Source organism: Nomascus leucogenys, unplaced genomic scaffold (assembly GCF_006542625.1).
Source record: "Nomascus leucogenys isolate Asia unplaced genomic scaffold, Asia_NLE_v1 Super-Scaffold_361, whole genome shotgun sequence".
NCBI lineage: Eukaryota > Metazoa > Chordata > Mammalia > Primates > Hylobatidae > Nomascus > Nomascus leucogenys.
In genome coordinates this window covers 1,143,630-1,171,044 of record NW_022095772.1, presented here as the reverse complement: position 1 = coordinate 1,171,044, position 27,415 = coordinate 1,143,630, and the positions used below count along the sequence as shown (strand labels likewise).

General features: G+C 41.9%; 2 protein-coding genes across 2 annotated transcripts; both read left to right on the top strand.

The window, feature by feature from the left end:
- Positions 1–1,115: 1,115 nt before the first annotated feature.
- Positions 1,116–3,954, top strand: EDDM3B (epididymal protein 3B). The gene is made up of 2 exons (XM_003280903.4): positions 1,116–1,217; positions 3,142–3,954. Exon 2 carries the CDS (start codon positions 3,160–3,162, stop codon positions 3,601–3,603), a length of 444 nt encoding a protein of 147 aa, XP_003280951.2. The 5' UTR covers positions 1,116–1,217; positions 3,142–3,159; the 3' UTR covers positions 3,604–3,954.
- Positions 3,955–14,556: 10,602 nt separating this feature from the next.
- RNASE6 (ribonuclease A family member k6) lies at positions 14,557–15,964 on the top strand. The gene is made up of 3 exons (XM_012503852.2): positions 14,557–14,618; positions 14,732–14,828; positions 15,192–15,964. Exon 3 carries the CDS (start codon positions 15,197–15,199, stop codon positions 15,647–15,649), a length of 453 nt encoding a protein of 150 aa, XP_012359306.1. The 5' UTR covers positions 14,557–14,618; positions 14,732–14,828; positions 15,192–15,196; the 3' UTR covers positions 15,650–15,964.
- Positions 15,965–27,415: the final 11,451 nt, after the last annotated feature.

Below are 27,415 nucleotides of genomic sequence, written 5' to 3'. Positions count from 1 at the left end.
CAGGTCTTTAGACAAAACTAGTTGTCAACCAGAAAATGAATGTTTAAATTCACCTGTAGCCTGGAGGCCCCCTGACTCCCCACCAGCTTTGAGTTGTCCCGCCTTGCTGGACCAAACCAATGTATTTCTTAAGTGTATTTGATTGATGTTTCATGCCTCTCTAAAATGTATAAAACCAGCTGTGCTCCAACCACCTTAGGCACATGTCCTCAGGACCTCCTGAGAGCTGTGTCATAGGCCATGGTCACTCATATTTGGCTCAGAATAAACCTCTTTAAATATTTTACAGAGTTTGACTCTTTTTTTTTTCTTCTTTCTTTCTTTCTTTTTTTTTTTTTTTTAAGATGGTGTTTTGCTCCTGTTGCCCAGGCTGGAGTGCAATGGCATGATCTCGGCTCGCCACAACCTCCACCTCCCAGCTTCAAGTGATTCACCTGCCTCAGCCTCCCAAGTAGCTGGGATTACAGGTGCCCACCACCACGCCCAGCTAATTTTTGTATTTTTAGTAGAGATGGGGTTTCACACATCGGCCAGGTTGGTCTTGAACTCCTGACCTCAGGTGATGCTCCCACCTTGGGCTCCCAAAGTGCTGGGATTACAGGCGTGAGCCACCACACACAGCTGACTCTTTTCATCGACAATAACAAACTGCCTAGTAAAACTTCAGATACTGGCTACCTAATCATAACTATCTGGCCACCAGTTTCACTAGATGATACTCTTTACCTCTCAGTGAAAGTCCCACAGTTCACAATGTTATAAGTGGCTTTCCTCAGAGAAGTTTCTGTGTAACATAGCATAAGCCTCCAGGGACTTCCCAGAACTTTGTCAGAAATTGAGTGCAGAAGCCAGGTCTCTTGTTGTCTACCGATAGCACCAGATAACCCCTTTCTGGGGTCACCTCACTGTAGAGTCTTGCACTTCTTTTGTGCCCTGGAGTCAGTCTTTGATGTTTGCAGGCTTTGCTTGAGGCCACTGTCTGAATAAACTCAAGTGTTCCAGATGAGAAGATACAGGTACAGGTTCACATAATAAGGCTGTTCCCCATCACCACCTCCGCTACCCATCAGCTGGAGCGCTGCAGCTCCCCCTGCTATTCCTTTCTCCACTGCTGCAGATTTCCAGGGCTCTGAGGAAAGGAGGACTCAGACTCTGCTCTTCAGATCCACACACTGATCCCCACTACAACCAGTGACCTGAACTTGGAGTCGAGTAGGGTAAGAAGGGCTCTGCTGAGGATGTTCGGCGGACAGCCGGGAGCACTGGAAGGAGGCTGATTGAACTTTTAGATAGCAAACAATGGAGAAGGATCCAAATCTTGGAAAACAAATGCCTGAATTCTGGTCAGCCTCAGTCCCACTGATACAGGCTTTCCCTGCCCCTCCCTTCCTTCACCCCCAGTCTTCTCAAACACAATGCATTAAAACCGCTTACATCCTGCTCTTCTATCCTCTGTAGGTCTTTATCATCAGGACAGGGTTCCACAGATAGGAAGTACCGACCCTTTGTTCTGTGTCTGATGTGGACATTTGACATCATTAGAAGTGCTCTCAAATACATGCGTCTCATTAGACTCTTGCAGGTCTGTAGGGAGCTATTATTAAGTCCATCTGAGGACACCAATGCTCAGAGTTGTGAATCAGGTTAGAGATTCAGTAAGGGCAGGAACACTTCTCAGGGTAAGTGAGGACAGAGCACTGGTTTAAACGGCAGACTCTTTCAAAAAGATCTCCACACTCCATGCTATCACCACAGAAGCCAGTGTGGGGGCTCTTTTAGTCTTGGTACTTGATTGATTACAGGAATATTTCAAATCTGGAATTCTGGTTGGGTGTAGTGGCTCATGCCTGAGAATCCCAGCACTTTGGGAAACTGAGGTGGGTTGATCACTTAAGGCCAGGATTTTGAGACTAGCCTGGCCAACATGGCAAAACATTGTCTCTACTAAAAAAAATACAAAAATTAGCTGGGTGTGGTGGCGGGCACCTGTAATCTCAGCTACGTGGGAGGCTGAGACAGAGAATCTGTTGAACCCTGCAGGCGAAGTTTGCAGTGAGCCAAGACTGTGCCACTGCACTCCAGCCTGGGTGACACAGTGAGACTCTGTCTCAAAAACAAATAAACAAACAAACAAAAACCTCAAAACTGGAGTTCTTTTATGACGACATTTTCAAGGAGCAGCTCTGACAAACCAAGATCATTTGTAATAGTGATAATTAGGGGAATGACCCCTGAGAAGGAATATGGTTGGTAATGAACATATGTTCCACTCAGGCTTTGGAGAAAGTGTTATAAGGAAGTCAAGATTGGAGATGCATCATTACGTAATTGGAGAAGCATGCAAGAAGTAATGCAGGCTGGGCTGTCATTTCAGGGAATCGAAGCCTTCCTACCTAGGAACCACCACCCAAGTAGTTACTCATCTTCTACATTTCCCTAAAATCTGACAACCCTTTCCACTTCAAGGACATAAACCTTAAAATATCATTCTCTTTGGACACATGATCTCCTGAGAGTTGATCTGGTGGAAAGGAGCCAGCTGAGGGTGATTTGCTCCTCAGGTTGGGTATAAGAGAGGGACGAGAGGAGATGGTTGGAATTCTCAAAATGAACTTCATCTATTTTTTCTTTTTTTTTTTGAGACGGAGTCTCGCTCTGTCACCCAGGCTGGAGTGCAGTGGCGCGATCTCGGCTCACTGCAAGCTCTGCCTCGCGGGTTCACGCCATTCTCCTGCCTCAGCCTCTCCAAGTAGCTGGGACTACAGGCGCCCGCCACCAAGCCCAGCTAATTTTTTTGTGTATTTTTAGTAGAGACGGGGTTTCACCGTGGTCTCGATCTCCTGACCTCGTGATCCGCCCGCCTCGGCCTCCCAAAGTGCTGGGATTACAAGCGTGAGCCACCGCGCCTGGCAACTTCATCTATTTTTTCTAATTTTATGTTTTGCTCACACAGGCTGAAGCGTGTTTTTAGGTCTTAGAAACTCTATTCTCTAATGAGAATTATCATCTTCTCATCAGGGAACCAAATAGTAAAATTGCACCCAAGTGCCTGCCTGGTGGGGAAGGAATTTTAAGGTGGAGTTCAGCTCTCTGGGCATTGTCTGGATAATGCTTTTCTTTCTCTTCTCTGTGGACACGCAGGTGGTCCTGGTGACCGAGATGGCATCGTCTCTAAAGATCTGGGGCACACTCTTGGCCCTGCTTTGCATCCTATGCACACTGCTTGTACAGAGCAAGGAAGTTTCTTGGAGAGAATTCATGAAACAGCACTACTTAAGTCCAAGTCGAGAATTCAAAGAATACAAATGTGATGTCCTCATGAGAGAAAATGAAGATCTGAAAGACAAGAGCTCTCACATGTTTATCTATATCTCATGGTACAAAATCGAGCATATATGCACTAGTGACAACTGGATGGATCGCTTCCGAAATGCATATGTATGGGTCCAGAATCCTCTCAAAGTACTCAAGTGTCACCGGGAGAATTCCAAAAATAGCTACACAGAGAGCAGGAGCTTCAACTACATTGAATTCCATTGTAGCATGGATGGGTATGTTGATAGCATAGAAGACCTAAAGATGGTAGAACCTATCAGCAACTAGAAAGTCTATGCACATCCTCAGGTACTGGTAGAGTATTCAGTGCTTTCTAAGTAGCGGCCCCTGCCTCCATCAATAGTCGCTACCACTCCCCTCTTGCATTTATTTGTCAATGTTTTCCAAATACTTAGAGTTATGAATTGCATAATTTCTTGATACCATAACTTTGCCTGTGTTGTTTCTCTGCCTGGAATACACTTTTGTCTTCATTTACCTAATTTACTCTTATACTTTTGTCAACATTCAGCTCATATGGCATCTGTTCTTGACTAACCCAAGACTTTCCTGATGTTGACTCTCTTGATACATACCCAAGCTGAACAATCTTCCCTTCCCTAAATAAATTATATGACTCCAGTGTGTGTGACATTCGTATATGTTATGTGCACGGAGTAAGTATAGTGTGATTGATATGGGTGTGTGTGATCTAGACTATGCATGTGATCGATGCTGTGCAAGGGATTCAAGGTGTATTTTATGGGTGTATATCTAATGTATGTAATATGCTTGTGTATATGATGAGGGTATAAATGATTGTGTGCTTAGTTCAAGACAAGTTGTGATGTAGGCATTGATTGCAGCATCAATTTGAAATAATCAAAAGTGTCAGAATCCAGTTTTAAAGAGTTGATTCAAGCAAAAGGCTAAGAGTGGCCATTCGGTGACACACAGACTCCACAGAAATGGGGTCAGTGTTTCAAAGCTGAAAATTAAGTTCTTGCTTATGTAGGAAAAAGACAAAAGGATTTAACAGGATTACAACAATTTCTATAAGAGCTGGTTTAAGAGTTACAACAAATTAATTAGTTATAGTTTGTCCCCCAAGTCTTCTTTTCTTTATAGCTTGTTTTCATTTCCTTTCCAATTTAAAAGATTGTATTTAACATTCCATCTTAATGTGATAGTGATGAAGTCTTCCTTTTTTTTTTTTTTTGAGACGGAGTCTCGCTCTGTCGCCCAGGCTGGAGTGCAGTGGCGCAATCTCGGCTCACTGCAAGCTCTGCCTCCTGGGTTCACGCCATTCTCCTGCCTCAGCCTTCCGAGTAGCTGGGACTACAGGCGCCCGCCACCAAGCCCGGCCAATTTTTTGTATTTTTAGTAGAGACGGGGTTTCACCGTGGTCTCGATCTCCTGACCTCGTGATCCACCTGCCTCAGCCTCCCAAAGTACTGGGATTACAGGCGTGAGCCACCACGCCCGGCCGCGATGAAGTCTTTCTAAGAGGAGAGGGAAGTTACTCTATCATGAAGATCAACAGTGGAGAGGGAAAGAATCTTCCCCTGGACCCTTCAGTAATTTACAACATTTCACCAAACAATGCAGGTAAGAAAGAAGGTTTAATCTATAAACATAGAAACCACGGTTACAGCTGCCTTGGTTACAGTGGCCTGGCACGTGCCTGAGGCCCCCAAATCACATTTCTTTAAGGTTAAAAATAATTTAGAGTTCCAACAACTGGGTTGTTAGATTGCTTATTTTCACAGTGGTGACATGCTTTAGTTCCATTCAGATTTTGGGGCATTGGCAGAACTCACTCTGTGTAAAACATGTAGCATGGTTTCTTGCTCACAGTAGGTGCTCAGTGAAAATTGCTTCTTTTCTCAACTCATTATTTGGCTTAGTACTTTCATTTTGACTTCGATAAACAAACATAACAAGTGCTCATCAATCATTTGATCTCCCTAACTCTAGAGATGGGGATTTATAAAATAAAAATACATGCTAGGTATGTTGGCTCACATTTGTAATCCCAGCACTTTGAGAGGCTGAGGCAGGTGGTTAGGTGTTTGAGGTCAAGAGTTTACCATTTGAGGTCAGTAGTTTGACACCAGCCTGACCAACATGGTGAAACCTTGTCTCTACTAAAAACACAAAAAATGAGCTGAGTGTGGTGGCACATATCTGTAATCTCAGCCACTCGGGAGGCTGAGGCAAGAGAATCACTTGAACCCGGGAGGTGGAGGCTACAGTAAGTTGAGATCGTACTGCTGCACTCCAGCCTGGGTGACAGAACCAGAGCATCTCAAAAAACAAAAACAAATAAACAAACAAAAAATACAGCAGGCTGTCATCTGTGAGGACTGAATTCTTACCTTTTTTCTCTCTTGCCCAAATTCCTATCTAAGGGGCTTGGAGCATCACACCCTGAAAACCATAAAATATTAGGTGGGTTTTTTTTTTTTTTTTTTTTTTTTTTTTTTTTTTTTTTTTTTTTTAGTGTGGGGTTTTATCACTCCCTCCAGTTACCATTCTCCTACCTCTTAGCTGGACTACCCCCCCCCCCCACTATTTTTGTATTTATAGACTTCAGTGTCTATCTCCTATGATCAGTCGGCCCAATGATACAGCTACCCCCCCGCCATATTCTTTTACCCAGTCAGTTCTGCCAATACCCCAAAATCTGAGTGCAACTAAAGCATGTCACCATTGTGAAAATAAGTAATTTAATGTGGCTTACCTTCCAACCTGACTCTGCCATAACATCACATGACAGATAAAGAAATCAGAATATTTTATCCCAAAATATTTTTTTGCCTTATTTTGAGAAATGGCCCTGCAAAGCCATCTTCTGTGGGGAAGGGTTGCATCTGTAAGGAATCTCTATTAACATAACCAGATCCTTCCCCTTCCAGGCCCTCCCAATCCTAAAGAGATTAACTAAGAGTCTAGCACCTTTTAAAGGTCTGAATAGGGAACATTTGCCATCTATTGTCCCTAAGGGTAGCCACCTATGAGACTTCATCTACATAATAAGAACCTTGTCTCCACAACCCTTTATTTTAACCCAGACATCCTTTATCTATTGAGTCTAGGTCTTTCCGATAATAACACCTATTTCAAACAATTGCCAATCAGAACATCTTTGAATTCAACTAATTCCTGTAAGCCATTGCTTCAAGTTGTCCTGCCTTTCTGAACTGAACCAATGTATACGTCACATGTATTGAGTGATATATCTCCCTAAAAACTATACAACCAAACTGTAAACCAATCACTTTGGGCACATGTTCTCAGGTCCTCCTGAGACTGTGCCTTGGGGCACTCCTGAGACTGGTCACTCATATTTGGCTCATAGTAAACCTTTTTAAATATTTTATGGAGTTTGACTCTTTTTGTTGACATTTGTATGGAAGCTGTACCTGCCTAGGATTAAAAAAAAAAAAAAGGAACTCCTCTTTTATCAACCACAGAACTACAGATGTCCCTACTGGACTCAATTCATTAAGAATGTTTCTGCCGGGCGTGATGGCTCTTGCCTGTAATCCCAGCACTTTGGGAGGCCAAGGCGGGCAGATCACGAGGTCAGGAGTTTGAGACCAGCCTGGCCAACATAGTAAAACCCATCTCTACTAAAAATACAAAAAATTACCTGGGTGTGGTGGCGGGTGCCTGTAATCCCAGCTACTCAGGAGGCTGAGGCAGGAGAGTCGCTTTAACCCGGAAGGCGGAGGTTGCAGTGGGTCAAAATCACTCCATTGTACTCCAGCCTCAGTGACAGTGCGAGACTCTGTCTCAAAAAAAAAAAAAAGAAAGAATATTTCTAAGGGCCAGGTGAGGTGGCTCATGCCTGTAATTCCAGCACTTTGGGAGGTTGAGGCAGGCAGATCACTTGAGGTCAGGAGTTCGAGACCAGCCTGGCCAACATGGTGATACCCTGTCTCTACTAAAAATAAGAAAATTAACCAGGCGTGGTGGCCCATGCTTGTAATTCCAGCTACTTGGGAGGCTGAGGCACGAGAATCACTTGAACCAAGGAGCCAGAGGTTACAGTGAGCTGAGATCGCGCCACTGCACTCTAGCCCTGGCGACAAAGTGAGACTCTATCTCAAAAAACAAGAAAAATGTTTCCAAGAAGATCAATGTATATTAGATGGACTAAAGCATTACATTTCCTAAGGACAACACCTCAAGTAGAATATATTAGCACAAATAATTTTATCCGAAAATAGCCATTTTTAGGTGGTAGACACAGGGCAGGGGTTGGAAGACTTTAGACTGCGATACTACTCAAGAATGGAGCTTAAGACTTAAATTTTGTTGTAGGAAAGAGGAAATAAATGGGATAAAAAAGTGTTGGGAAGGCCGGGTGTGGTGGCTCATGCCTGTAATTCCAGCACTTTGGTAGGCTGAGGCAGGTGAATCACAAGGTCAGGAGATTGAGACCATCCTGGCCAACATGGTGAAACCCCATCTCTACTAACATACAAAAAAAAATTAGCCAGGCATGGTGGCACGCACTTGTAGTCCCAGCTATTCAGGAGGCTGAGTTAGGGGAATCACTTGAACCCAGAGGTGGAGGTTGCATTGAGCCGAGATTGCGCCACTGCACTCTAGCCAGCCTCAAAATAATAATAATAATAATAATAATAATAATAATAATAATAATAATAATAATATTGGGTTCACAAGCAGGTTGAGTCCATGAGAAATTCTGTTTGCTAATTGCAGGAGTGAGATGCAAAGTAAGAAATGTTTACTTCATACAATTTTCCCTAGAGCAGTATGGGCAGGGAAAATGCTAAACGTTAAAGTACCTTGTGTTCTTCAGACTCCTACAATGTGGAATGACTCTGGCCTTGAAACAATTAAAGAAAAAACCAAAGTGTCAACATTATTTATTAAGTGACTGCACACTTTCCTATAACTCTGGTTATGAGTAGCCAGCGTGTAAGGCAGTTCCTCAGCTTTGCAATTTTTGAGTGCACCTGGGAAGGAGCAGACATCTGGGGATGACAATCTCTACCAACCAAACTCAGAAGAGACTAGTATTAAACCAGTAGCTCTGCATGTAGGATCAATATACATATGAGAAGAAACAATACTGTTTGTTTTTCTCAGTTGACAAATGCTCTTCAAAATGTATGTAGGGAAGGAAAAATATTTTCCTTCTACCCCTTTGGTTCTTGGCTGGGGCCACTGTAACAAAAGTCAGATTAACAAGAGAAAAATAGAAGTTTAGTAACATGTGCATCTCATGCATACATGAGAGAAACTCAGAAAGCAACTCAAAGAGGTGGCTAGAACCTGGGCTTAAATGCTTTCAGTTAAAGCAAAGGAAGAAGCCTGTCCGGGAGCAACTTACAGGGAGATGACCAGGAAAAGTATAGTAAACAAGGGAAAGATTTTTCATGCAGATTTAAGTCAGTACCTTCTCCTCTGATAAGGGTTTCTTTTGATTTAGAGTCACCTTTATCTTTCTGGTGCAGAGAGGGAGACATCCTTACAAATGAAGATTTCCCTTATAAACGCAAATTTCCCTTACAAAAGAGCAACGTGCACTCTATTTTCAGAGCTTGTCTTGTGTATACTGCTTCCAAAATAAGCAGTTCAAAATAATATTTATACTACAGAAGCATATTTTGGGGTGGCATATTCTGGTCTCCTATAGTAGGTTCTCACAAATACCTCATTTAAGTAACTCTTTAAAACTTGCTTTTATTAAAGGGTTAGCAGATGGTTGTTCAAAATAGTATAGGAGGAAAGTAGATTTCAGGGCAATTAGTAATAGCTTTGTGTTGTTTCTCTGGCTTTCCTGGTGGTCCACCCCTTATTTGGATAGCTGCATATTGACTCCCCTTAGGTATCTACCCTTCCTCTTTTGTGTGTAGTATTGGTGAGGCTGTCCACTAAGGTCTGCAGTCCCCTCTATTGAGCCAAGCGATGGTTATGAGATCTAAGCTAGCCTAACTGAACTCTCATAGGAAACAAGAATATGTCACCCCAAAATATGCCTCCAGGTTCAAAGTCCTGTCAATTAGCATTTTTGCTGCTCTGCATCCTTACCAGCTTTGATGATGTCAGTTTTCACTGCATTTTAGTCATTCATGTAGGTGTGTAGTATTATCCCATTGTTTTAATTTGCAATTTTCTAATGATAGATTGAAGGGATTCACAGCCCACCAATATGGCAAAACTGCCCTTGCAGAGTTATGGAGCGTTGCAAGCCAGGCTCTAGGCAGAACTGCACATTAATCATAGCATGCTGGTATACTTCAACCCACTTCCCTGTAGCTTCTAATTTCCCGAGTAGCATGCTGACCACCTACTCCCCAATTCTTCCTATAGGTAGAATCTCTGACACTAGAATCATGAAACCTTTTTGCTTAAGAAATGCTTAAGGTGTTTTTCTGACCCTGAATTCCAGTGCAACAGCTAATGCTAACCGGTCTAAAGACCCCTACCAAGGAACTGGCTTGGCACATGAATGCTGAGTTTCTTCATGTCCCTGTCCCATGACTTCACCTCTCACTTCTTGATGAATCAGAAACCCTCACACTTTGGCCCTTGTCCAGACTCCTTAAAAACCCTATGCCCAAACCCAAAACCAAATTTTAGGTTACCTCCCATCTACTCATGTGGCTGCCCCATGGAAAATTAAACTCTCTCTTTTTCAATCCCTGTCGTCTTACTATATCTATTTGTTGTGCATCAAGTAACAAATCTGTTATGATTATAGTGGCATGGAAATTATTTTAAACTGAAAATGTCTGAACAGACAGAAGCTGCAGAAAGAAACACTATTTAAACTTAACCAGAGCCTCCTGAAAATTCAGCTGCCATTGATCCCTTTCAAAGGTATTTTCCTGTTTGAAACGAGACAGCCGCTTAGCACTGGGATGTGTAAATTAGTTGCCATAAGCCCCCATACAGGGAAACTTACAGCCAGGAAGAAATCAATCTACCCATTTCTATGAGCATCAGAAAGCTTACTAGAACCTTCCATATTTTCCTTTTGAAGCCCCAACAAAAATCTTTTTTTATTTTTTATTTTATTTTATTTTTGAGACAGACTTTCACTCTTGTTGCCCAGGCTGGAGTGCAGTGGCACAATCTTGTCTCACTGCAACTTCCGCCTCCCGGGTTCAAGAGATTCTCCTGCCTCAGCCTCCTGAGTAGCTGGGATTACAGGTGCCCACCACCATGCCCAACTAAATTTTGTATTTTTAGTAGAGATGGGGTTTTACCATGTTGGCCAGGCTGGTCTCAAACTCCTGACCTCAGGTGATCTGCCCACCTTGGCCTCCCAAAGTGCTGGGATTACAGGCGTGAGCCACCACGCCCGGCCAAATCTTTTTTTAAAAAATAGAGATGGCGGTCTTGCTATGCTGTTGGTTTCAAACTCCATGCCTCAAGTGATCCTCCTGCCTCAGTCTCCCAGAATGTTAGGATTACAGGCATGAGCCACTGCACTTGGACAAAAACACTTTTTTTAAAGTTGGTATATAACTTTACCTCTGGCTATTCAGCAAGTTACTCATTACGTAATACTCCTGTGTGCATGTGTAAATAAACTTTGAATTTTCTCCTGTTAATCTTTTTCTAATTCACAAGCTCCTTTACCACCACCTTTAAAACCTAAAATGATAGAGGAAAAGTTTTTCTCCAAACAATGTGATGCTGAACATCTTTTCATTGCTCATCTGCCATCTGTATATCTTGTTTGGTGAAGTGTTGGGGTGCAGAGAATCATACTACAAACTATGATGCATTGGCATTCTGAGCACTTTTGAATTAAAGAAATTAAATTAAATTAAAGAATTAAATTTAACTAGATTAAAGAATTAAAGAAACCAAAAGTTCTTAGAAGCTGCCTCAGGACCAAAGATGTTCTAATCTTCTCTCGTTCCTCCCCTAGCTCTCAAATGCAGAGAGGAGCTCTCTCTGGGAGTTCCCTTGTCTGGATAAGGAAAACTTCTTCCAAGAAATGCAATTGTCTTAAGACCCCCCTTTCTAAAAATCTCATCAGATAACCAGGAAATATTAGCCACCTGGAAAGAGAAGAGACTAAAAGTCTCTTCACACCACACTCAGATAGACCTTTCATCTATTCTTCCAAGAGCAGCTCCAAAAGAGTACCTGAGACTTTACCTGTATAGTAAGACAACCTTTGTTCATAGTGCAGTTCCACCCTTCACCTTCCCATAACTCGTCACCCTTCCATTCAGCTTCCAAAGAGACTCATTTACAAACTATTGTCTGCTCTTTGGGGCCAATTCCCTAAAAAATATTTAAAACTCCTCAAAATTGCCTACATTTTCCCCATGTTCCTCTCCCCTATGAAGAGAGTATATGAATTTCAACTATTTAGTCTTTCTTTGAGTCTCATAATTTGTATGGTTCCCATGATTATGCACAATAATAAATTTGTATGCCTTTTTCTCCTGTTAATCTGTCTATTGTCAGTTCATTTCAGAAGTTTTGAACCTTTAGAGGAAGAGGAAAAATTGTCTTTGCCCCATACCATTCAGATGTTTTGCCCATTTTTCAACTAGGTTGTTGGTTTTCTTATGGTTGAGGTTTTTTGAGTTCTTTGCATATTTTGGATAATGTTCTTTTATCAGATATATCTTTTGCAAATATCTTCTCTCAGTCTCTGGCTTGTCTTTTTATTCTCTTAATAGCATCTGTTGCAGAGCAGAAGTTTTCAATTTTAATGAAGTTCCGCTTATCAATATTTTTCTTTCATGGATTGTGCTTTTGGTATTATATCTAAAAAATCATGGCCAAACACAAGGTTGCCTAGATTTTCTCCCATGTTGTTTTCTAGAATTTTTATAGTTTTGCATTAGGTCTATGGTCCATTTTGAATTAACATTTGTGTGGCCAGGCACAATGGCTCACACCTGTAATCCCAGCACTTTGGGAGGCCGAGGTGGGCGGATTACCTGAGGTCAGGAGTTCGAGAACAGCCTCACCAACATGGTGAAACCCTGTCTCTACTAAAAATACAAAATTAGCTGGGTGTGGTGGTGCATGCCTGTAATCCCAACTACTTGGGAGGCTGAGGCAGGAGAATCACTTGAACCTGAAAGGCAGAGGTTGTGGTGAGCTAAGATCACGCCATTGCACTCCAGCCTGGGCAACAAAAGCGAAACTCCTTCTCAAAAAAAAAAATTGTGAAAGATGTAAAGTCCAGGTCTATGAAGAGGTATGAAGTCTAATCTATGAAAATATTCATTTTTTGCATGTGTACATTCAGTTCTACTACCATTTGTTGAAAAAACTAACTTTTCTCAATTGAAAATTGATCCTTTGTCACAGATTAGTTCACTGTATTTGTGTGGGTCTACCTCTGGGCTTTCTACTTGGTTCCATTGACCTATTTGTCTATTTTTCACCAATAACACACTGTCTTAATTACTGTAGCTTTATAGTAAGTTTTGAAGTTGGGTCACGTCAGTTTTCTGACTTTGTTCTTCTTTTTCTGCATTGTGTTGACTATTCTGAATCCTTTTTTTTTTTTGAGATGGAGTCTCGCTCTGTCGCCCAGGCTGGAGTGCAGTGGTGCGATCTCGGCTCACTGCAAGCTCCACCTCCCATGTTCAAGAGATTCTCCTGCCTCAGCCTCCCAAGTAGCTGGGACTACAGGCGCCTGCCACCATGCCCGGCTAATTTTTTGTATTTTTAGTAGAAACGGGGTTTCACTGTGTTAGCCAGGATGGTCTCGATCTCGATCTCTTGACCTCATGATCAGCCTGCCTCAGCCTCCCAAAGTGCTGGGATTACAGGTGTGAGCCACTGTGCCCAGCCTGAATCTTTTACCTTTATATAAACTTCAGAGTCAGTTTGTCACTATCCACAAAATAATGTGCTGGGATATTGATTGAGATTTTGCTGAATCTATAGATCAAGTTGAGAGGAAATGACATCTTAACATATTGAGGCTTCCTACTCATGTACATGGAATATCGATGCTTCCTCAATTTCTTTCATTAGAGTTTTAAATTTTTCCTCATACCAATTTTTACATAATGTGTTAGATTTACACCTAAGTATTTCACTTTGTTTGGTGCAATATAAATGGTATTGTGTTTTAAATTTCAAATTGCAATTGTTCATTGCTGGTATATAAGAAAGCAACTGACTTTTGCATATTAACCTTGTATCCTGCCACCTTGCTATAAACAGACATTATGTTTATTCTGCAGACATTTGGAGCCATAAAAGCATGGGGCAAGAGTGTTGTACTATTATATCTTGCTCAAAAAAAGACTAATCTGGAAGTAATATGTAGAATGGATTGGAAGGAGAAAAAAACAAGGCAAGGAGTCCATGTGGGAGGCTTTTACGTGAGCCCTCCATAAGACAATGAGTTTCTGAATAAGGGTGTTGCAGTACCAGTGAAAAGGTAAGAACAGATTCAAGAGGCAAATGTCCTAAATTCGGCCTTCTTCTTCAGGCTTACAGGTCTTTTCATACACAGTTCTGTCTTTGGGAGGCCCTTAACACTCTCTTCACCTACCTTCTAATTATTCCTCAAAATTCAGTTCAGGTGTTGTGCCCTCCAACAATCCTTCCCCTCTACTATCTTCCCGTAGCCTCCTGCAGTGTCCTCCATCACACTGTATGTGCTATTTATATTAATATAATCTACTTGTCTATACACTTACCTGCCTGTCTCTAATCTCTTTCATTAAATCATGAGCTCCTGGCAGATCACGAGGTCAGGAGATCGAGACCGTCCTGGCTAACACAGTGAAACCCCGTCTCTACTAAAAATACAAAAAAATTAGCTGGGTGTGGTGGCGGGCGCCTGTAGTCCCAGCTACTTGGGAGGCTGAGGCAGGAGAATGGCACAAACCCAGGAGGTGGAGCTTGCAGTGAGCAAAGATCGCACCACTGCACTCCAGCCTGGGCAACAGAGCAAGACTCTGTCTCAAAAAAAAAAAAAAAAAAAAAAAAAATTCATGAGCTCCTGAATTTGTGTAGCCCAGTACCTGGCCCAATAAGTATATGCATAAATGAATAATTTATTCACATCTGTTGTAGGAACTTACAACATTACCAAGTATGTGGCAGGTATTATATTTATGTGACATATTTTCTCTTAAGAAACAGGAATCATAAAGCTTCAAAAAAAAAAAAAAAAAACACTGAAGCCTCAGATGAGGCAGGAAGCACTCATTCCATATCAGGAAGTGATCAGTTCCTCAAAACTGTGAGTTTTCAGTCATGTTTCTTTAAGTTGGCTTAGCCTTCCTGTATACATGTGATAATGATACTGTTTTAAAGAACAGGTGTGAAAGTCTAAGAGTTTAATCCAGACTCTGCACAGGAAGTTAATCTGCCAAACCATAGGATTCTCTTTCTGAAATCTCAGAATATTTCTTCCCCTTCCCTACACACACAGGGCTGGAAGTGTTAGAGAAGAAAGGCAGACAACAGCTTCTGAGCTTTGGGCTAATCACAGCCTCTGTTCTCAGCAGGAGCCCCAACACTGAGACCAGGTAAGAAAGAAGGCCTCAGGGCTGGAGCGAGTAGAGCAGTAAAGACGGCTGGGAGGTAGTGGTCAGATAAAGGGTAAATATTTCAGGAGGGAAGAGGGAAGAAACTGTTTCTGATATGACAGCCATCAAATGCATGAGTACTGGTGAAAGAAAATGGGATATGCCAATCAAAGGAGAGGTCATATTTCTGTTTCCTGGGCTTCAGGTTCTTTATAGAATTGTGAGAGTCTGTGAGAAAGAAGATGGTTTTTAAAAGGGAGCTATAAAATCTTAAAAGGCAAAATAAAAATCTAAATAGTTATGATTACAAATTTTGCTCTTATTGCTTCTCCTACTATAATTATCTTCTCTCTTTCTACATAGAAAAGATGGTGCTACGCTTTCCTCTTCTTTTATTGCTGCTGGTTCCATGGGGACCAGTGTGTCTGCTTCATGCTTGGCCTAAGCATCTCACCAAGGCTCACTGGTTTGAAATTCAGCATATACAGCCAAGTCCTCTCCAATGCAACAGGGCAATGAGTGGCATCAACAATTACACCCAGCACTGTAAGCATCAAAATACCTTTCTGCATGACTCTTTCCAGAATGTGGCTGCCGTCTGTGATTTGCTCAGCATTGTCTGCAAAAATCGTTGGCACAACTGCCACCAGAGCTCAAAGCCTGTCAACATGACTGACTGCAGACTCACTTCAGGAAAGTATCCCCAGTGCCGCTATAGTGCTGCTGCCCAGCACAAATTCTTCATTGTTGCCTGTGACCCCCCTCAGAAGAGCGACCCCCCCTACAAGTTGGTTCCTGTACACTTAGATAGTATTGTCTAAGGCATCCGCTGCTTTTCCTTTCATTTGACAGAGCTTCTGTTACAAGTGCATCCACGTTTTCTTTTCTTTTGTTGATTTTCTTGTTCCCATGGAAGAAAGAAGAAAGGTGTTGGGAGAATTAGAGTGCCTAGGATGCCAGACCAGAGTTAAGACAAAAAGAAATAAGATTATTTTCTGCTTTGCAGTTCTGTACTTTTTGAGAGAAGGGAATAAGGAAGAGAGCAAAGAATGATTCAGATTTGTAACCCTGCAACTTTTGCCAAGCTTTATTGCCCTGTGTTCACAGCAATAAAACCACTTCCTGCTGCATTCTAATGAGTGTGTGTTTGAGATCCGCTTTCAAAGCATTGTTTACTGGTATTCAAAGGAACACTGTTTTGACTTTAAGTCCCTAGAAAACTTTTGAGGCCTCCCTGGGGCCTCTACCGCTTCCTTGCCCACAAGAAAGGAGAGCGTTTGGGACTTTGGAGCATTTCTTCAAACTCTGCTCATGAGTTTATATATTCCCCTGGAAACCATTGTCTATGTTTAATTGGAAGTAGTACTGATACCTCAAAGACACTTGATGATAATTTCATAGATTCTGACACTGGCAACTGAAGGATCCTACGTCTTTTCTATTTGTTTTTTTTAAATCAGATAATGTTTTAAATATAAGGTAATAGTAGTAGTAATAGGGATAATAATCCACTGTAGTAACCTTAGAGTCAGTCCTCCATTATCTATTGAAATGGACAAATAGAAAGCATAGATTGAGAAAAAAGCACTAGGCTGGGCGTGGTGGCTCACACCTGTAATCCCAGCACTTTGGGAGGTCGAGGCAGGTGGATCACCTGAGGTCTGGAGTTCAAGACCAGCCTGGCTAACATGGTGAAACACTATCTCTACTAAAGATACAAAAAAATTAGATGGGCGTGGTGGTGGTGCCTGTAATCCCAGCTACTCAGGACGCTGAGGCAGGAGAATCGCTTGAACCCAGGAGGCAGAGGATGCAGTGAGCCAGTATTGCACCACTGCACTCCAGCCTGGGTGACAGAGTGAGACTCCCATCTCAAAAACAAAAAAAGAAAAAGAGAAAAGCACCAGGAGACTGGATGCAGTGGCTCACACCTGTAATCCCAGCACTTTGGGAAGCCAAGGCAGGCAGATAACTCGAGGCCAAGAGTTTGAGACCAGCCTGGCCAATGTGGTGAAACCCCATCTCTACTAAAAATATAAAAAATTAGCCGGACATGATGGCAGGAGCCTGTAATCCCAGCTAATCAGGAGCCTGAGGCAAGAGAATCGCTTGAACCTGGGAGGCATAGGCTGCAGTGAGCTGAAATTGCACCACTGCACTCCAGCCTGGGTGACAGAGTGAAACTCCATCTCAAAAAAAAAAAAAAAAAAAAAAGGAAAGAGAAAGAAGGAAAGAGGAAGGAAGGAAGGAAGGAAGACAAAAGCACTAGGAAACTAAAAACATTCTAGTCCTGTGTAAATATTGAAATATCACAGAAATATTGGGGTTTTGGAACAGAACCTGAACTAAGTCACTTTCACAGAAGGAACTTCAGTTTCTTTGCCAACCTCTAGAGTCATTGGGCTAGTGGGCCAGGTGTAAATCCCAAGTGCTTTGTACAGTGATGAGTCTTTAAGTAGCAGCCAAAGACAATGAAGTTTGAAAAGGCTACATATTGAAGTGTATTCATTACCTGTGCTGCAAATGATTCTTTCCAAACCAGACTGTTAGTTTAATAGATATGCTAACTCAGCTCACCTTCCTTTATGCCACACATTTATGTCATATCTTAGGAACAAAGAATGGAATATGAGGTTTCAGGAGCCTGCATTCCAGGGTGATGACTGATCAAGGGCCCTCCCATTGGGAAGAGATTAGCAGGCCAGGGCAATATGGCACCTAAGAAGGTGGGTACCTTATAGAGGGAATCCTACAGTGGGACTTGAATGCTCTAACTCAAAGCAGCTTTCAATTGTATTCAGCTTTAAGCTGTGTTGCATTTACATTTTATTGTCTCAGAGTCTTCATGTAAAGTGTGGTGGAATGGCGGGGAGAATCTGTGCTCCTGTTTGGTATGAACAAGTATACGAAAGTAGCAGCATCTGAAAGGAAAGGGGTTGAATGGATTTATATAACATATGAACATTACCTGGAAATTGCCAGAGATTCTTAAAGGTAAACTAGTAAAACCAAACCACTCAATTGCTCATGCTATTGTTATTTATATAGTAAAGGTATCTCATGGATTGAATACATCTGTGCTGCAAAAGTTTTTCAACTGTCAGAAACATTAGGGAACATGGAATATTACTTAAAATTAGTGAAATAAATTGCGAGGTCCAAAATACTGCAAATATTTTGTAACGAATGGTTAAAAACAAAAATATAATGAGTGCCATCTTTTGAAGAGATTTGCAGCAACAATATCTAATCTTCCCCACCCCCCATGACAAATCTATCCCCAACAACAATTACAGTCACTTTCTGTTGCTGATCAAGGAAAAGGCAACAATGAGGGTAACTTTTCAACAATCTATTATGCCCAAACTTTTAGAAGGTGTTAGTTCTAAACAAGTGGAATAGACTGGGATAGAATCTCTCATAGATTTATTTTCTATTCTACATGCAATTATGTATTGCAGAAGAAGTTCATTACATAATTGCCAAGAAGTTCACTTAGATATATCCCTAGAATATACAGAATGATCCCAAAGCAGGCAAAGCTTAGAAATGAATTCAGCAGATGTTCCAGCAGCTCTCAACTCTGGCTTCATATTACATTCACCTGGGAGCTTTTAGAAAAATACCAGTGACTGGATCCACTAAATAAATTTTGTGAACATTTAATGAACAGTTAAATGAATATCCGGGGGTGAGACCTGGGCACTAGTGGATGTGTGTTAAAGATCCCCATGTAATTGTAATGGGCAGCAAATATTGGTAACAACTGTTGATGCAGGGGTAAGCAAACTACATCTGCAGACCTCTGGCCTGCCGCGTCTATTTTATACTCCCTGGAGTAGTGTGGTTTTTACTTTTTTTTTTTTTTTTTTTTTTTTGAGATGGAGTTTGGCTCTGCCGCCCAGGCTGGGGTGCAATTGCTCGATCTCGGCTCACTGCAACCTCCACCTCCTGGATTCAAGCGATTCTCCTGCCTCAGCCTCCTGAGTAGCTGGGATTACCTGCCCCCACGCCCAGCTAATTTTTTTTTTTTTTTTTTTTTTTTTTTTTTTTTTTTTTTTTTTTTTTTTTTTTTTTTGTGAGACGGAGTCTCACTGTCTCCTAGGCTGGAGTGCAGTGGCGCGATCTCGGCTCACTGCAAGCTCCGCCTCCTGGGTTCACGCCATTCTCCTACCTCAACCTCCCGAGTAGCTGGGACTACAGGCACCCGCCACCATGCCCGGCTAATTTTTTGTATTTTTAGTAGGGACGGGGTTTCACCATGTTGGCCAGGATCGTCTCTATCTCCTGACCTCGTGATCCGCCCGCCTCGGCCTCCCAAAGTGCTGGGATAACAGGCATGAGCCACCGTGCCCGGCCGTAATGAATTCTTAATATTCCTTTCTGTGCACTGTTTCAGTCTTTTTCTGTAATGTACTCATTTCCTCTGCTTTTCTTTTTCACGCAGTAAGTAGACAGTCATCCCTTTCCATCTTACTTTCTAATTTTCTCTGAAATATTATTTATTTTTGAAGGGATTCTGACTGATCACATAGATCAGACATGACCACTAGGACAGAATCACATTGCAAAAAATAGCTTCCAGGAGCCTTTCTTGTGGACCATGCAGAAGAGAGGGTTAGAGAGAATTGCCCCTAAGGCTGGCCAAATGGGGTCTCCGGCCTCGCCTGTTCCTCAGGCACCCCCTTGCATCTTGGAATACCCTTCTCAACATTTTCTAAGTCTCTCATCAGTGGCTGCCGTCAGCCCAGGCTGGTAGTGCCTGGCCTGAGATCTGCATGGGATCCTATTCTCTTTCTCTCCTTTGGGGCTTTCTCCCACCCTCAACGCTTCCTTCCAGCACAGGAAGCCCTACAGAGCTTCAGGACTCATGTCTGTAGCATTGTCTTGGGGCCAGGACTGGTTCCAGGTGAGTTAACCCTGGTTAGAGATGTCATAGTTCTCAGAGAAAATGGGTTAGACAGACAATTCAATACTTTTTCTTTAACCACACAGTGTGGAAACAGAAATTAAATAACAATGTACTCTTGAGGAATAGAGGAAAGTTTATTTTAAGACCGGAGGATGTGAGACTGGTAAAAACATTAAACCACTTTTACAGCTTTACTTAGTTACTTAGTGAGTTAGGAGTTAATTAATTCCATCTGAAAAGAAATTATACAATCTAAAACTGATTTTATTGATTCTTTTGATACTGTGAATATTTCTTCAAGTCATCTCTTTAATTTGTAAAGTTATTTTTGAAAATGCCATCTTATCTAGACAGTGCTAATAAAAACAAGAAAGTGTTTGTCCACATTTGAGTCAAGATTGCAAAAAACCCCACAAAAACTCAGGCGTGGGGATGGCAATAGCAAAGCCAAAGAGCCTGGCAAGGAGGAGAAGCAGAAGCTCGTGGGGATGGGAAGTCTTTGGGGGCTCTTCATACTTGATGGATTTTGTCAAGTTTTTCCCTTGCTCTCTCTCATGAGTTCACTTCATTTTTAATGGGATTATTTACTTTTCAAAAATTAAACAATCCAGATAAATACAATATACTAGTGGCATGCAAAAGAAATAAATATTAAGTGTTTCATTTGCTTAATATTTTAAAATAAATAAAATATAAAAACATCGGGGTCCATTTTATTCCTCTCTGATCATTCTTCTTAACTCTTCTCGGCCAGGTGCGGTGGCTCATGCCTGTAATCCCAGCACTTTGGGAGGTCGAGGCGGGTAGATCACGAGGTCAGGAGATAGAGACGATCCTGGCCAACATGGTGAAACCCCATCCCTACTAAAAATACAAAAAATAAGCCGGGCGTGGTGGCGGGCGCCTGTAGTCCCAGCTACTTGGGAGGCTGAGGCAGGAGAATGGCGTGAACCCGGGAGGCGGAGCTTGCAGTGAGCCGAGATCGCGCCACTGCACTCCAGCCTGGGCGACAGAGCGAGACTCTGTCTCAAAACAACAACAACAACAACAACAACAACAACAAAAACCCAACAAGACAAAAAAAAACTCTTCTCAGATGAAATCATACATTTGGGGTATATTCAGTCCTATTTTTATACTCTTCAAGTATAATACATTCATAAGCAAAATATAGTGTTTCAGTGTGCAATTTTATTTTTATTTATTTATTTTTTTGAGACGGAGTCTCGCTCTGTCGCCCAGGCTGGAGTGCAGTGGTGCAATCTCGGCTCACTGCAAGCTCCGCCTCCCGGGTTCACGCCATTCTCCTGCCTCAGCCTCTCCGAGTAGCTGGGACTACGGGCGCCCGCCACCATGCCCGGCTAATTTTTTGTATTTTTAGTAGAGACAGGGTTTCACCATGGTCTCGATCTCCTGACCTCGTGATCCGCCCGCCTCGGCCTCCCAAAGTGCTGGGATTACAAGCGTGAGCCACTGCGCCCGGCCTCAGTGTGCAATTTTAATACATCATTTGTATAAATACTATCATAAGGTACATATCATTCTGCAACTAGTTTTTTTCACCCAACAGTGTTTCCAAGACTCATCAATATTAAAATGTGTATTTGTTGTTCTTTTATTTTTATTGATTCATTATTTTCCCCTTTGTTAATACAAAGTATACCACCATTTATTTATCTGTCTTCTGGTGGATATTTAGGATGTTTCCAAATTTTCACTCTAACAAGCCATGTTGCAGTGAATATCTTTGTACATTTCTCTTTGTGCACATGTGGTAAATTTTCACTAAGATATGTCCAGATGTGGAATTGCTAAGCCATATTCATGTCCAATTTTACCAAATATTGCCATATTTTCTTCAAACTAGTTGTAGCCAATTGTATTTTCCAAAATGTCCACACAGCCAGGCACAGTGGCTCAAACCTGTAATCCCAGCACTTTGGGAGGCTGAGGTGGGCGGATCACTTGAGGTCAGGAGTTTGAGACCATGGCTAACGTGGTGAAACCCCATCTCTACTAAAAATACAAAAATTTACCGGGCATGTTGGCACACGCCTGTAGTCCCTGCTACTCAGGAGGCTGAGGCAGGAGAATTGCTTGACGTGGGAGGTGGAGGCTGCAGCAAGCCGAGATCGCACCACTGCACTCCATCCTGGGTGATAGAGCAAGATTATGTCTCGAAAACAAAAACAAAAACAAAATGTCCACGCCAACACATCCCATTCTACATGTTCTTTGTACATTGTAACATTGGCTCTCCTCTATCTAAAATAGGCTCTATGTTCCCTTTCCTTGAGTGTGAGTTAGTCTTGAGAACTCACTTCTAATGGGTAGAATGCAGTGAAAGTGACACTGCCTGACCTTCAAGACTAGATCATCAAAGGTGCTACAGCTTCTGCTTTGGCTTACCCTCTCTGTCGTGAGACACTCACCCTTGGACCCAATCTCCACACTGTGAGAACATCTATGCTACCTGGAGAGGCCTTCTATAGCTATTTCAGTCAACAGGCCTAGTTAAAGTTTCAGCCAGCGTCAACCACCCAACATGTGGGTGAGTGAACCCTCAAATGATTGCAGCTCCCAGCCTTTGAGTCTTCCAGTTGTGGTCCCAGTCATTGAAACAGAGTCAAGCTGCCCCTGCTGTGATTTATCTGAATTTCTGACCCACTGGGAGCATAATAAATGATTGTTTTATGTTACCAAGTTTTGGATTAATTTGTTAAACCGGTACGGCAACTGAAGCATTGATTGTACAATTTCATATTCAGAAACTATGGTATATGAGATTTTGTTTTTCTATATTCTATCTGTAGCAAAACATGACATGGTTATACTCCTACATTTTTGCCAATCCGATGGCTATGAAATAGCACAGTGTTTTTTTATAAAGAAAAAAAATAGCCCACCATTATTCCATTATTGTTCTGTAGGAAAAAACAACAACGACCACAGATGTTATCAGTGTCATTACATCCTCAGTTCCAAAAACAACAGCAACAATAAATCCTGTTTCTAGCACAATGCCTGGCACTAGTAGGTTTTTAAGAAATATTTGCTGAATGTAGGAATTAGTAAGTGCCACTATTTGCTCAACTCTATTCTAAGTGGTTTATGTAACTTGATTTCCTTAATCTACACATTAACTTTAATGAGCATACTTATCTTCATTTTGTAAATATTGAATAGTCTTCAGGAGATGAAGGCATTTAAATGAGGTCGTATTTATAAGTGGCACTTATAATTGGCAGAGCTTGAATTCAGACACAAAACCCTTTCCCTTTCTCTTTTACATTAAGGCCCAAAGAAGCTTACAAATTATATAACACTTTTTAAAAGATTATATTTTATTCTACTTACTACTTTATTTTTATGTCTTTCGTCAAATATTTGCCCTTTATGGGTCACTCAGATTGCCACTACATAATTTATATCAGAGTTGGTCCTGAGCTAGTTGACAGCCTTCTCAAGAAACAAGCCATAAAATATTTGGTTCTCTTCATTCAATCAGTAGGATGTCTCAAGACAGCCCAGTGTTTTTAAGACAGCTGTAGATTCTCTATATATCATTTAATCATTATTCATTTATTCATTCAAAAATTTACTATGTGACAATTATGTGTCCAGGCTGCATTGAGAGCTACTGATGTAATGATGGACAAAGAGTCATGCTCTTTGTTTTCATGGAATGTAGGGTCTAGTGGGGGAAATAGATATTAACCCAATAATCACTCAATTTGAGTCAATTCTAGAAAGAAAGTGTATACAGAGTTATGAGACCATTAAGAAGGAATATGAGTAAGTTTAGAGGGTCAGGAATGACTTCTCTGAAGAAATTATGCCACTTGATTTTGAGACAGGAGAGGGCAAGGAAGTGCTGGGTAGAGAAGGGTAGGTCCCTGGCTAGGGCTCCACCTCCGGGCCTGTGCCCACCCACCTAGGTGAGGACAGGCGTTTCTGTTTTTGTGTCCAAATGTTGCATTTTCCAAGACCACCCTGGCCCACCATGTCCCCATCCTGTGCCTATAAAAACCCCGAGACCCTAAAGGGCACAGACAGAAGCAGCTGGATGTCAAGAGGAACACACCACTGGAAGGACACACAAGCTGCTAGATGTCGAGATGAGCGTGCTGGCAGAAGAACACACTGGCAGACACCAGCAGATGCTGGCATGCCATGTACCAGTGGAACGACATGGACGCCGAGGGGAATTTGGTGCTGGGCAGCCTGACTCCAGGGGAAAACCACCTTCCCACTCCATCCTTTTTCTGGCTCCCCATTCATCTGCTGAGAGCTACCACCACTCAATAAAAAACCTTGCACCCATCCTCCAAGCCCACACGTGATCCAATTTTTCCAGTACACTAAGACAAGACCCCCAGGATACTGAAAGCCCTCTGTCCTTGCAATAAGGCAGAGGGTCTAATTGAGCTGCTTAACACAAGCCACCTGTGGATGGCTAAACTGAAAGAGTGCACTGTAAAACACACCCACTGGAGCCTCAAGAGCTGTAAACACTGAACCCTAGACACTGCTGTGGGGTCAGAGCCCCACGACCTGCCCGTCTGCATGCTCCTCCTAGGGTATGAGCAGCAGGGCACCAAAGAAGTGAGCCCTGGGAGGGGGATAAGGGAACTTTTCCCATTTCAATTTGATATGTGAAGAATCAATACCATTTCAAGGCAGTTATTATCAGTTCATAGGTGAAGAAACTGAGGTTCAGAATCTTCCCCAAATAACAAAATTAGTAAAGGGCCTACCTGTGATTTGAAATCAGATCTAGTTGAATTAAAAACTCAAACTTTTCCTTCATTTATAACAAAAAGTGCCAAGGAAGAAAAATCTCTCACACAAATCTTGGAAGGGAAACATTCAGCAACATAACTGCCTATGGTCCCACTTACAGTTTTTACCACAAATGCGGAAATGTTCTTTTTTCTTCTTCTTCTCGTGGTCCTGTTTCATAGCACTTAACAACAGTTGCAGTTGATAAGTTAAGCCAAGGTCTCAGGACAGGGTCTTGCTCAAGGCGTCTGGAATCCCACTAATGCTGTGTTCCAGCTACTATTTTAATCAAAGGTGTGCTCCCTGAGAAAGTCCCGGAGTGTTCACTACCAAGGACAAAGTGAGGAGGGGGAGGGTTTGGGTTGGTTTTTTTTTAATTATTGTTATGAACTAGAGTCCTTACTTTATTCGGATTTCCTTAGTTTTTACCTAATGTCCTTTTTCTGTTCCAGAATTCTATTCAGGACACCACATTACATTTAATTGTAATGTTTCCTTAGGCTCCTTTGGCTATGACAGTTTCTCAAACTAAACTTTTTTTGATGACCGTGACAGCTTTGTGGAGAATTGGTGAGGTATTTTGCAAAACGTTAACTGATGTATTTTTAACTTGACTTCTCTTTCAAACAGTGTCATCAATTATTAGGCCCAGGCATTCAAAATTTCTCCTGTTGGCAAAAGGAAGCAGTTGACTTTTGTGGTGAAGATATGTAGTCAAAATAAACAAGAAAATCTCCTTGGAGGTGGGGCTTGAGGATTATTTGGTACAGGCTTTTTCTATGGAAGCGATAGTGCCCTTGAGGGGGCAAAAATTATTTTTTGGCCAGGCACAGTGGCTCATGCCTGTAATCACAACAATTTGGGAGGCCGAGGCAGGCAGATCACCTGAGGTCATGAGTTCAAGACAAGCCTGGCCAACATGGCGAAACCCCGTCTCTACTAAAAATATAAAAATGAGCCAAGTGTGGTGGCGCGTGCCTGTAATCCCAGCCACTCAGAAGGCTGAGGTAGGAGAATTGCCTGAATCGGGGAGACAGAGGTTGCAGTGAGCCGAGATCTCATCACTACACTCCAGCCTGGGCAACAGAGCGAGATCTGTCTCAAAAAAAAAAAAAAAAAATTCTTGAGGGGTAAAAAAATCTTACAATGGTTTGTGGTCCTTCAAAATAAACCCTACTCAACAAAGTATTTAATTTCATAGGAGGGTGGAGTGGTTAGGAAGAAAAATATCTAAAAGGGCTCCTCCTATGTATTTGTCCCCTCCCCAGTTCACGTTGAAAGGTAATTGCCAGTGTAAAAGTATTAAGAGGTGGGATCTTCAAGAGGTGATTAGGCCATGAGGGCTCTGCCCTGAATAGATTAATGCTATTATTGCAGGAGTGGGTTCCTTACAAAAGGACAAGTTCAGCCCCTTTTTATCTCTCTCTTGCTCTCCCTTTGCCCTTCCACCATGTGGTGATGCAGCAAGAAGGCCCGTGCTAGATGCTGGCAATTTGATATTGGACTTCCCAGCATCCAGAACTGTGAGTCAATAAAATTCTGTTTATTATTAATTACTCAGTCTGTGGCATCCGAGATGGAGTTTCACTCTTGTTACCCAGGCTGGAGTGCAATGGCACGATCTCAGCTCACCGCAACCTCTGCTTCCCGGTTTCAAGCGGTTCTCCTGCCTCAGCCTCCTGAGTAGCTGGGATCACAGGCGTGCACAACCACGCCCGGCTAATTTTGTTTTTTAGTAGAGATAGGGTTTCTCCATGTTGGTCAGGCTGGTCTCAAACTCCCAGCCTCAGGTGATCTGCCTGCCTCGGCCTCTCAAAGTGCTGGGATTACAGGCGTGAGCCTCTGCGCCTGGCTGGCATCCTGTTATAATAGCATGAACTAGACTAAGACAGATCCTTGGGGATCTGATAGGAAAACAAAGATTGAGTATAATGTTAAGTGTAGGGTTTCTGTGATGATGTCTTATTCAGTTCAGGCTGCTATACCAAAAATACTATAGACTGGGTGGTTTAGACAACAAACATTTATTTCTCAAATTTCTGAAGGCTATGAAGTTCAAGATCAAGACATCAGCCAATTTGGCTCCTGGTGAAGACCCACTCACTGGTTTGCAGTGGGACACCTTGCTCTCTCCTCACATTTCAGAGGGATAATGGTCTTCTCTCTCGTGTCTCTTTTTATCAGGGCACTAATCTCATGATGAGAGCGCTATCCTTATGACCTTATTACTGCCCAAAGGCCCCATCTCCAAGTATTAACACATTGGGGATCAGAGTTTCCATATGTAAACTTTGGAACGATATAAACATTTAGCCCATAGCAAATACCCTAAAGGTTGAGAATTTCCCTTCTATTACTAGTGTGCTGACAGCTTTTATCAGAAATGAATGTGGGGTTTTGTCAAATACTCTTTATGTGTCGGTTGAGAACATCAAATGGTTTTTTTTTAGTTTGTTAGTATGATGAATTATATTGATTGACATGAAAAATTACATCAACAATTGTTCCTGGAATAAACCCCACTTGGTCGTGATATATTATTCTTTTCATACATTGTTAGGTTTAAACTGCTAAAATTTTGTTTAGAGTTACATTTATGAGAACTATTGGTCTGTAGTTTTCTTCTAAATGTCTCTGGATAATTTGTCTTGAATGACATCAGAGAATTAGTTGGAAAACTTTTTCTTCTGGAGTAGTTTGTATAGAATTAACATGACTTTCTTAAATGTTTAATAAACTTCACCAGTCAAGCATAACATTTTCTTTGTGGAAAGGTTTTTAAGTGCAAATTTAATTGCTTAAATAGATCTATGGCTATTCAGGTTACCTATTTTTTAAGTGAGCTTTGGAAATTTGTATCTCTTACTTGCCCATTTTATTGAAGTTTTTAAAT